The sequence below is a fragment of the Primulina huaijiensis genome, chromosome 8 (assembly GCF_012295235.1).
Source record: "Primulina huaijiensis isolate GDHJ02 chromosome 8, ASM1229523v2, whole genome shotgun sequence".
Taxonomy (NCBI): domain Eukaryota; kingdom Viridiplantae; phylum Streptophyta; class Magnoliopsida; order Lamiales; family Gesneriaceae; genus Primulina; species Primulina huaijiensis.
In genome coordinates, this window is record NC_133313.1 from 2,471,508 (window position 1) to 2,483,590 (window position 12,083).

Consider the following 12,083-nt stretch of genomic DNA (forward strand, 5'->3'; position numbering starts at 1 on the left):
TTTTCAAAGAAGGAGAAATGTTGTATTTGAATTTCTGCAGGAAAATATGAATCTTTTGGTTAAGGATGCGTTATATGATTGAGATTTTTATTGATGACAACTGAGTAATATTGTCATGTTTTCTGTATGGCTTGTGCATTTGGCCTGAGATGAGGAGTTGGCCATTAACCTCAGAAGATTTCGTGCCCTCCAGAAATGTATTGTCTGAATTTCATGGTTTAGCGTTCTCACCTTTTTTATCTTTAGTATATTATATGTGTAGACTGCTTGTTAGCTGAACTTCAATTGTCAAGTTCAGCACTTGCCATTTATTTTGAATTAATTAATTGGGAAATCCACTTCGTAAATTTCCCTTGTTCTTTTATATTAGCTCAGTTTGTACTCGACTTGATTAAATCCTAGACTATATCATTGTAAACAAGTGTGTCAGACTCTATGTTGACGTAGCATAGTGGTTCAGAAATCGAGGTTTTTTTTTTAATTGTGGTTATATATTAATGATTCCAACGTTATTGGATGCATGTTTGGTTTATCATCTGCTGTGTGTAAATATCTGTTGGACTCGGAACTCGACTATATAATGTATCTTCTTATTGTTGTCGATCTATTTGTCTGGTTCCAAGTTACAAACTGATATTTAACTTTGTATCTATCTACTCTCCTTGCGAGCCAAACAATTTGTTGGAGGCCTAATTCCTATTCCTCGAGTAGGTAACAACTCCAAATCAAAAGGTTTCAAACACAGCCTCCATTAATGGTCAGTGAGATCAAGAAATCCTTCCGCATTATTGTTTTTAGCTATCTAATTATTCCATACACAATTACAAGTCGCCTCCAATTATTGCCTCGTTGTCCTTCACACTGTATCTCCCCCCTTTATCTGTATCCAAAAAAACTACGGAATTGTGTTTAAACGAGTACTACTTTATATTTGCATTTATTTCTTTGGAACAAAGTCAAAATCTTTTTAACGTCTGCTAAGATAAATGATTTGATTATTGGATTCAAATATCACATCTTTCAAGTAATATACTATACTTTTGGTATGTAAATATGGACTAGAAGTCTAGAACTTTTCACAATATGTCCGAGTTGAGTCAAAAGTTTAGACAAATAGAAAAAATAATAAATGAAAGGGAAAGTTACAAATGGTGAAAGCTATATGTTACACATGAATATGGCCAAATTTTTTTGGGGAAGGATAGACCGAGAAAATATAACGAAAAATTAGTTGGATTGTCTTAATGCCTGTTGCATAGTTTAGTAGGAGCAATAGTTTTGATTTCATGTTCGACATTTTTCGTAAGATGTCCTATATTGGACTGGAGTAAATGCTTCTATTTAGTTCTTTCACATCTTTTTGACATAAATAGTTATATTGATTTGTTCATATCCAATACATGTATAGTAAATATTGTTTTCTATTGAACTTGGTTCATATACTGAATTTGTAGTTAGCAAAGGATTGATATCGAAAATTTATACATAACAAGTATGTTAAGCGTTAGGTAATAAAGCATATAAATATGTATGGGGTAAGAGAAATTACAAACAAAGTCCATAGTGAAGATTATGTGCAATAAAGTTGTACATGTTTGCGTGCAATAGATGTAATGGTTAAATGAATAATAAAATAGTTATCTTATGTTATCGAAAATACTTAGTCGTTATACATCAGCGTAAACGTATTATAAACTTTAGATTAATACGAGCTCCAAACAATTTTTATTCATATACTTTAATTTTTTTTATTAGACCATCATTGTTATCTTTTTTATTTAGTTGTCTTATAAATTAATATTAACTCTCATGTTTATATGTTAACAAAAAACCCTAAGTTACAAAATTTATAAATGCATCAACTAAATTAAAAAAAAATTAAACATATTAACATCATGTCTACATTAACATTTTTTTCAAATTCCTTTGATTACCTTAAAAATTTTTGTGCTCCTATGGATTGTTTAATGGCTCATATTAAAACTTATATTTGAGTTAAAGTTACCACATTCATAAATTCATTTGCGTCAAAAACATCATTAAATGTAACACCCTTACAAGCAATACCAAAATACGGATACTCTATTTTCGAATTTATAATAACTTATTTACGAAATAGATCCTTCATAATATTTAAATTAAAACAATACATTATATTCAATTTGTAACATATTATTAAACTTCTCCTATTTGAACACAAATTCAGTCTTTTTTCTAACCATTTTCACTTTTATAAATTCTTTGTTTTTCATATTTTTCACTTTGTTAAACACAATGTCAATTTGTAATAATAATCATTTGAATACGAATACAAAAGAACATAAAAATATACTATACTCACAGATATAAACACATAATTAATTACTCTAAGAAAAAATATAAATACTCATAGATTATACTATCCACTTGGGTAGGACACCTCAAGAATTGAAGTGCCCATACCTAGTATTACAGAACGAGACAAGATCAACCGATCCAAATAAAAATGAGAACATTTATCAATTCCGGAAGGACCTAGAGATCATAGGGAGATGAAAAAATTGCACTCACCGCCTTATGCCCTCGTACATATTGGCTGCCGAACTTTCCACAAATGACATAAAACTAAACAAAGTTTCTCGCATGATGTATGATGCGTGAATACTTCTCGAAAGAATGTGAGGATGCCATTTATTGCATCATTCGGTCATTCCAAAAAAAAAAATTTAAACCTACCTGATAAGGTGAAAGAATGTCATTTATTCCATCTTAAGCGTATATTTAAACGACTCCGAGTTCCTATCATCATGAACTAAAAACAAGATTTCTCCACCAAATCCTATAACCATGCCCAAAACAAGCAAAACATATATTTACCCCAAATTCTCAATCAGCCAAATCTATGCATCTCTAACAGAAGTTATGAAATTCACAACTGTCCTAATCTTGTTTTCTCTACAAACCCTATTCATCATTCAAAAAAGGGATCCCATTTACCATATTCTCACCACTTCATGTCTGCTTGTGGCCATATCGAAACACTACGTCTCAAGACCTTCACCAGTATACCTACTCGATTTTTCATGCCTAAAACCTCCAAATTTCTGCCGAGCTCCCTTGTCAACCTACATCGAACATGCCCAAATGCTGGATTTCCTAGACGAGAAAAGCGTAAGTTTCATGTCTAAAGTTCTGGCTCAATCCGGGCAAGGTGAAAGAACTTATATCTCTCCCGGTATATCCTTCATCCCACCAGAATCAAGTCACCGAGAAGCGCTTAAAGAAGTCCATCTAGTCCTGTTCCCCGTTGTCGATGATCTCTTATCCAAATCCCGGATTTCGTCATCGGAAATCGACATTCTGATTGTGAACTGCAGCGGGTTTTGCCCGAATCCATCACTCTCTTCTATCGTGATAAACAAATACTCCATGAGAGAAGATATCAAAAGCTTCACAATCAGTGGAATGGGTTGCAGTGCAAGTGCATTAGCTATCGATATGGCTCAAAATATCCTCAAAACAAACAAGAATTCCACAGCCATGATTCTTAGTACCGAGATCTTGTCCACTGGTTGGTATCGAGGGAAGGAACAGTCGATGATGGTGCTCAACTGTGTCTTCCGCATGGGGGCTGCCGCGATTTTGGTGACGAATAAGAGAGAAGCAAGACGAAGAGCAAAGTATAAGCTGCTTTATACGCTAAGGACTCAAAGAGCTTTTGATGATAAGGCTTATCATTCAGCTATTAGGGAAGAGGATGCCGATGGGTTCACAGGGGTTACACTCCGAAGGGACTTGATAGAGGTAATTTATTCTGTGAAATTTTCTGAAAGATCATGAATTTTCCCCGAATTTTTTAAATTTCTTTATGTTTTCTCTAATGTAGAATTCTTTTACATGTGATTTGCGATCATAATCTTGTAAATATATAGTATTTTTATTAAATTCATCATATAAGTAGAAAATATTCATAAATATCAACATATTAGTGATGTATATATTACCACTGCCCCTTCAAGTTCTCCTTTTATACCCTTCAACAAGGAGATGGGGGAGTCGGGAGCCACTCGCCCCTCAATTTTCTAAAAAATATTTTGTAGTAAATAAATTTTTATATAAAATAAAATAAAACAACAAAAAAATAATACATAATTTAATAATATTTATTCTTCTTTCTATTTCATTTATTAGCATTTCACCCATGTTATGAACCTTTAATTTATATTTTCCTTATAAATTTGTAAAAAGTTATGCTGGTTTTGGTCAGAGGAAATTTTTATGAAATATTGAAAATTTTGTATTATATCTTGTAATCTTTAAATAATTTATTTTTGATAAATAGTTCTATTTTTAAATTTTAAATTTTCTTGTAAATATATATCAAACATAGTAAGTAGTATTATTATTATTGATATGATGATGTAAACAACTTTGAAAACATTATATTTATTTTTAAAAAAATTTAATGATGAATTATTTGGAGAAAAAAAAATTGTACCTTTACAAAAAATTTCTTGCTTCGCGGAGCCACATATATGGCTATACGGGGGCCCAATTTTTTTTATCATTTTAAAAAATGTCAGAGTTTAAAATTCTAATTCGAGTAAATTAATAATTCTTGTTCCGCCGCTTGCACACAACTCATTGGTTATTTTATATATTAACGAGATATATACTAGTTCTATCGCAATATTAAGTTGCCCTACCAGCACTGAAGGAGTTTCCGAGGTAGGTGAATGGAGAATGTACACACACACACACACATTTCTGTGACATCTTAAACGGAACTCAAATCGTTTCTTGATTTGAATAACCATAGTTTCTCACGTGTTGTACAGGTCGCTGGCGATACCCTAAGGTCTAACATCTCCATTCTTGGCCTGGAAATCCTACCCTACACCGAAATGTTATCATACCTCGCATCCCTCTTCAAAAAGAAGTACATAGAAAAGTCCGCATACATTTACGTGCCGAACTTCAAGTCGGTGATCAAACATTTCTGCTTGCCGGCTTCTGGAAAATCGGTGATCCGGGAGATCGGCAAGGGTTTGAGGCTTGAAGAGATGGATCTGGAGCCCGCATTGATGACATTGCATAGATTTGGGAATCAATCTTCTTCTTCACTGTGGTATGAACTTAGTTACATGGAAGCTAAGGAAAGAGTTAATAAGGGTGACAAAGTATGGCAGCTTGGGATGGGAAGTGGGCCCAAATGCAACAGTCTTATTTGGGAGTGCATTAGGCCCATTATTGGAGAGGCCCAAAATGGTGTTTGGGCTGATTGTATTGACCAGTATCCGGTTTCAACAATTTAATCGTTATATACCCACATAGGTAACGTTACTAGTCGTCTACTCATTCAGCACATGACTCATGTGTTCAGTGGATAAATCAAGGTAACTCATTCAACCATGATGTATAGATGCAGTGGTTATGATTCATCACTCAGCACACATAACACATGTCATGTGCTGATTGGATGAAGACACTACTTATATAAGTAGCATCTATTAAGCCGGTCAGTTAACAAGTAAACCAAAAATTATTAAATTTTCTTTGGCTTTCATATAATAACATTTTCATTTGAAATAAAATATGTACGGCTCGGTTTGTCTTTCTTTTGGTTTGAAACATATAAAATATGTACGGTTCGGTTTCGGTTTAATAGACGGAACATAATCTGAAAATGACAAACCGAATCATTTTTTTTTCTTTTCCAATTTCGCTTGTTGTGTGAATGAAACAAATAAAACTAAAATCTTAATTTCCTCATAAATAAATTATTCGAAATTTATGTAGCTAGTATTTTGATTCAACCCTCCAATCATGTAGTATCAATGATTTTTAGTTTTCGTTGTGTGCTTGTAGAGTCTTTTTAATGATTAATTTGGTGTATATTTAAATAAAAAATCATATCATAATTATGAAAATTATTGAGGTGTTAAACTGAAATTTTGAAATAATGAAGATAAAATAACGAAAACAAGAAAAATAATTAGATAATGAGAATTAGGGATGTTCAAACTTCGTATAAAAACGAAAATAAATTGGGATGTTATATTGTATTTGACATCTTTGGTCGAACATAAGGAGTGTTTACAAAATATTATATGTTTAGAAGAAAAAAAATAATTTATAGATTGTTGACAAGTGGCAAGTGAAAAAAACAAAAGTGATTAGTGTTTTTTAAAATTAAAATTAAAAAACTGAATTTTTTTTAAAATAAATGTTATTAGTACTAGCTTTTCAATAAAATATCAAAAATAATATTAATTGGATAACACACCTATCTGATCTCTCTTCAAAATTATTTATTTACATATTTATATGTATTTGAATGATTATGTGAGTTTTAAAAAAAATTCACGTGAGAGTTAAAAGATTTGGGGAAAAAAATCACAATAACAAAGACCAAAATTGAAAAAAAAAACGAATTAAATTGAAATTTGACAATATAAATAATTTTAAAAAAACAAATATTAAGACCAAAATTGCTTAACTATATTCGAATATTAAAAGTATACATCAAGAATCTCAAAAACTACGTAAGAGTTCAAAAACAAATCCATAATCAACACAAGAAATTGAATTATTTTTTCATGTCATAAAATGCCCCAAGCCCAAAACATCAGTTCTAAGACAAAGAAGTTCTTTTATCACCTCGTGAAACCGGATACTTGTCAATGCAATCGGCCCAAACTCCATTTTGGGCCTCACTAATAATGGGCCTAACACACTCCCAAATAAGACTAGTGCATTTGAGCCCACTTCCGAAACCTAGCATCCATACCCTATCAGTTTTATCAACTCTCTTTTTGGCTTCCATGTAATTAAGTTCATACCACAATGAAGAAGAAGATTGGTTCCCAAATCTATGCAATGTCATAAATGCTGGTTCCAAGTCACTGTCTTCAAGCCTTAAACCCTTGCCGATTTCTCGGATCACCGGCCTGCCGGAAGTTGGCAAGCAAAAATGCTGGATCACTGACTTGAAGTCCGGCACGTAAACGTTGATAGACTTGTCGATGTACTTCTTTTTGAGAATTGATATGATGTATAATAATATTTCAGAGTAGGGTAGGATTTTCGAACCGACGACAGATATATGAGCTTGTATGGTATCTCCAACCATCTGTAATACATACAAGTTTCAAACTTAAGGGGAAATTTTTTTTATTTAACATATTAATTTACAATACTAAAGTTTTCAATACTTCACAATAATCAAGTTGGCAAAAACGGGAAAAAAATACTTCAATCATTGTAATCCAATTAGTAATATAAAGTATCATTGTTTATTGTTCTTATTATTAAAAATATTATTAAAATAAAAGTTAATAAAATAAGATTTCAATTGTCTAATTAAAAAAACTTATATTCAAATTTAGGGGGTGTGACAAAGTAGACAGGGCCCCCCTTGGCTACAAAAATATCGACATATCGCTAGATAAATTCATTTTACGCAGTGGATGGACAGCAATTTCAATTTAGATTTACATTAAATCCCAAGACCGGCCCGGTACGATTCTTGTAAAATTTTCCAATGCGATCTTAACTCTGTAGATGTAGGTTGACAAAGACAGATCGAAAATTAATGTACAAGGGCCAAAAAATTTTTTAATAAAATTGAAATATTTGCCCATATTCGTCTCCCAACTCCAAGCATTAATGAAGGAAACCTAAAGTTGAGGTTATATACAATGCAACATAATAAAAAAAAAAATATCAAGTAAATTTGTCTCTCGTATCAATTTTGAAATATGTCTCTCCAAACCCAATTAATGAAAATATATTAATTTTTATGTCAAAATAGTACTTTTTCAATTTAGTCATGAACTGTGTCAACCTATCATACCGATATGAAATCGTGTTATCGTCTCACAAAATATCTACTCATGATATAACATGTGGAGCCCACTTAGAATCGGAGATTAAAGACAAAATTTTAAATCAAGACATCCTATTATTTTTAATATAAAATGCAATACCAAGGAAAAATTAGATGCATGAGGCCCAATAAATTCGCCTAATAATGATTTTTTTTCTTCCTGATACGTGCTGCCATAGCAGTGGAATACCAAATTTTATATCAAATTTTGTTCAATTTTTTTTAATATATATATATACACACAAACACACCAAATTTTGTTCGATTGGAAGACCATTTAAATTATCATATCGAACTAGTTTTAAAAATTTTCCAATCAAAATATTATAAAACATTTTCAAAGTCAGATGGTACCATTTCCCAAGCTAAATATCATGACAGTCATTTTATTATATTATCCAACATATATAAAATTTAACAGGCCATAAAGTATGTATTAATCCAAAGAACTTTCAGAAAATATTCGTGTTGCTGGAATAAGCGAGGATTTGTTCAATAGTAAGACGTATGATTTCTTTTATAAATATTTTTCGGATGAGATTCTCACAATTACTACGCTAACGTAGTTTGTAGACTATTGTGTTAGTCTCATTTTATCCATTTGGGTTTTATTAAGTTTTTCTCATCTACAACTTAACCTATTTAAAAAAAATTGTTTTAATAAAAAAAATTTGTTTGGTTACAAAATCTTTTTTAAAAAACACTTATTTAATTGTTCTTTTAAAACTCATAACTTCCGACTTTTAGACTTTTACTTTTATTTTAAAATAAAAATAAAAATATTTTTTAACATTTATCAAAACGTAAAATCGACTTACTTTTTTTTTAATAAAATTATTTTTAAAAATTGGACTTATTTAAACATTTTTAAAAATTATAATTTGTGTATCCAAACTCGCTAATCTGATTGCCAATTCCCATGAAAATGGTACTAAATGTGAAAAAATCAATGATAAAAAATTGTGTGAGACGGTCTTACAGATCGTATTTTGTGAGACGAATTGGGTTATTCATGGAAAAGTATTACTTTTTATACTAAAAATATTGTTTTTTTATTGTAAATATCGGTAGTGTTGACCTAATTACAAATAAAGATTCGTGAGATCGTCTCACAAAAGACGTACTCAAAATCAATTTATCGTGTTAAGACCAAATTTTGACCCGTTAAAACTCCAAACAACCTCTATGTATTAACTTATACGACGAATTTTGGATATTTTTTTTGAGAAAATATGAAATACGAAGTAGCTGCAAAGGAGGTAGATATAACCTGTATTATGTCTTTTCGTAGTGTAACCCCTGTGAACCCATCCGCATCCTCTTCCCTGAATGCTGAATAATAGGAGCTGTCATCGGATGATGTTTGAGTCCTAACAGTGGAAAGCAGCTTATATTTTGCTGTTCTTCTTGCTTCTTTTTTGTTCGTCATCAAAATTGCAGCAGCACCCATACGAAACATACAGTTGAGCAGCATCATGGACTGATCTTTTCCAGGATACCAACCGGTGGACAAGATCTCAGTGCTCAGAATCAGAGCGGTGGAATTCTCATGAGCTTTTAGTATGTTTTGAGCCATATCGACAGCTAATGCACTCGCGCTGCACCCCATCCCACTGATGTTGAAGCTTTTTGTATCTTCTCTCATGGAGAATTTGTTTATCACGATGGAAGTAAGCGACGGGTTCGGGCAAAACCCACTGCAGTTCACGATCAGAATATCGATCTCTGATGGCGAAATCCGGGTTTTCAAGAGAAGATCTTCGACGACAGGGAACAAGACTAGATGAACTTCTTTTATGGCTTCTTGGTGGCTTGATTCTGGTGGGATGAAGGCTATAGCAGGAGGGAGATAGGTATGCTCACCTTGCCCTGATTGAACCAGCACTTTACTCATGAAAGCTACGCTTTCTTCGTCGAGGAAATCCAACTTACGGGCATGCTCGATGTAGCCTGAGAACGGCACTCTACAGAAATTTGGAGGTTTTAGGCATGAGAAATCGAGTAAGTATACCGGTGAAGGTCTTGAAAAGCAGTGCTTTGATATGGCTACAAGAAGCAGTGATGAGATGGTGAGAAATTGGTAAAAGGGATCCCATTTTTGCAGGATGGATAAGGTTTGTAAGGAAAACAAGATTATTAGGGTCGTGTAGTTCATGACTTCAGTGAGAAATGAATGGATTTGGGTAAAAAGAAACTTGTGGGAAGTTGATGTTTGGCTTGTTTTGTTCATTGCTCGAGGATTTTGAAGGAAAGGGTTGAAATCTTGGTTTGAAAAGGGATCCGAGAACGGGTTATAAGCCTATGATGAACTAATTATTATTAATAAATTCCCTTTGCCACTTGCCTCTTTTTCGTTATGAAATTTTTAAACATTTATTTGATTAATATTTGATATATAAATTTCTTACTAATTTTTAAATATTTGTTCTACATCTAGATCATTATTTATATAATCTACCAAAATTATATTTCGTAAGTGTAATAAAATTAGATTATATTTGCAAGAAGAAGTGTTTGTCGTTTTATCAAAATCTATCATTGATAATTGATTAAATATAAAGTTCGAAAAAAACAAAGAACTTATATATCCAAAAATAGTCATGAACAAGTCATCGGTTCCAAACTCTTCTTCGAGAATATCAAATATGACCGTTGAAAGAGGCTAATACAAAAGAAGAAATCTCTGAGATGAAAGAAGAGTGATCGAGTATACAAGAAATGATTAATCGGCTTCATTATAATGAACCATTGTTCTCGAATCACCATGGATGCACAGTCTCTCAAGCAAAGAAATATCCATCTTCACGCTCACGCATCACCGACATATCTGCTAAACCAATGAGCACGTTCGAGAATCAGAGCACGACTTGAAAGTCTACATCAGATCATCAAGGATCATTATAGTCGCCCTGCTGCAACTATTGCTACACCAAGACGCTATCTCCACAGCATTTCGAATCAAAAAGAGAATAATATAACGATTGTAGATGTTAGATTGGATCACCAGACTTGTTGTTTCGATGGTCGATAGTGGGTCGTCAATTAGGACTTCTCGTCGTGACTAACTAAGTATGCTCGGAGTTCTATCTTATAAGAGTGTATTTCAGTTGGAGTGATTTATATAATAGCTTTGTATAAATTAAAATCTTCTAGTGAAACTTTCTAGAAACAATGGAAGATGAGACATAGAAAAATATTGAAGTAAAGTGTACGTGGAAATAAGTGTTGAAAAATAAAGTACACTTGTACCAAATATTTATGTTACATGACTAAAATTTAAAAAAAAAAAAAAAACAATTCACAAGGCTAAAATTTCACAATTTTAATATTAAGATGATCAAATCTCAAAATAGAACGATTTGGAGAACCCATCTCGACAAATTTCGCCATATGATATATAGAAATCTGTAGCATAAGTCAGCCTATAGAAAGGAAAGATGGGTTTTATTTTTATGCATGTACGTAGTGGGCAGAATTAATTCAAACTCATGCATGTCTATTCATTGCTATATTAATTTGGGTTTGACTTCGTGCATACTCATCCACGGCAATAACTTTTGAGTTCATTTCACATTTACTTCGTCAACTCCAAACCAGAAGGCAATTGGCAATTTAAGTTTATTTTGGATTAAAAAATGTTATCATGATGAATTTATTTATTTATTTTTTTTACTATTTTAGCACATGCAGTCTCTCTTTTGTCGGTAAAATATCAATTCATCAGTCAAATATGTCCTATTATATACATAGAGATATATTCCCTTTTGCTTAAAACTATGTCTCCTATCGGTTGGATATAATTTATAAGAATTGTATATATGGATTTGGACAATTCTCTCCCGTTAATTTTTGGGGTTGAATTAAGTCCAAGTCACAATCTTAACCACAATTAAAAATTTACTCTTTTTTCTATTAATTAATTCGAATATATGACGTATAATGTGTTATTAATTATAAAAATATCGGAGCTGATAATTGATATGTCCCTCTAATTTTCATTAAAATCACAATTGTCAATTTCTGAATTAAAACCATCGATTTTGAAATATATATATATTCAATGCACCAATATCTGCAGAAAATGCCGTGATGGATAGGTATGAGTCTAATTTTGAAATCGATGGTTTTAATTCAGAAGTTGACAATTGTTATTTTAATCAAAATTATANATTAATTTGATTTATATTCAAATAAAAGTAATATCATAATTGCAAAT

The 12,083-nt window shown here is 31.8% G+C and overlaps 2 protein-coding genes across 2 annotated transcripts; one reads left to right on the forward strand and one right to left on the reverse strand.

Moving 5' to 3' along the window:
- Window positions 1-2,532: 2,532 nt before the first annotated feature.
- On the forward strand, window positions 2,533-5,294 carry LOC140983651 (3-ketoacyl-CoA synthase 5-like). Its single transcript, XM_073450788.1, has 2 exons — window positions 2,533-3,783; window positions 4,818-5,294. Exons 1-2 carry the CDS (start codon window positions 2,827-2,829, stop codon window positions 5,292-5,294), a joined length of 1,434 nt encoding a protein of 477 aa, XP_073306889.1. The 5' UTR covers window positions 2,533-2,826.
- A 1,228-nt stretch (window positions 5,295-6,522) lies between these two features.
- LOC140981980 (3-ketoacyl-CoA synthase 5-like) lies at window positions 6,523-10,196 on the reverse strand. The gene is made up of 2 exons (XM_073448393.1): window positions 9,138-10,196; window positions 6,523-7,111 (listed from the first exon to the last, which is right to left on the reverse strand). The coding sequence occupies exons 1-2, from the start codon at window positions 10,095-10,097 to the stop codon at window positions 6,614-6,616; spliced, it is 1,458 nt and encodes a 485-aa protein (XP_073304494.1). The 5' UTR covers window positions 10,098-10,196; the 3' UTR covers window positions 6,523-6,613.
- Window positions 10,197-12,083: the final 1,887 nt, after the last annotated feature.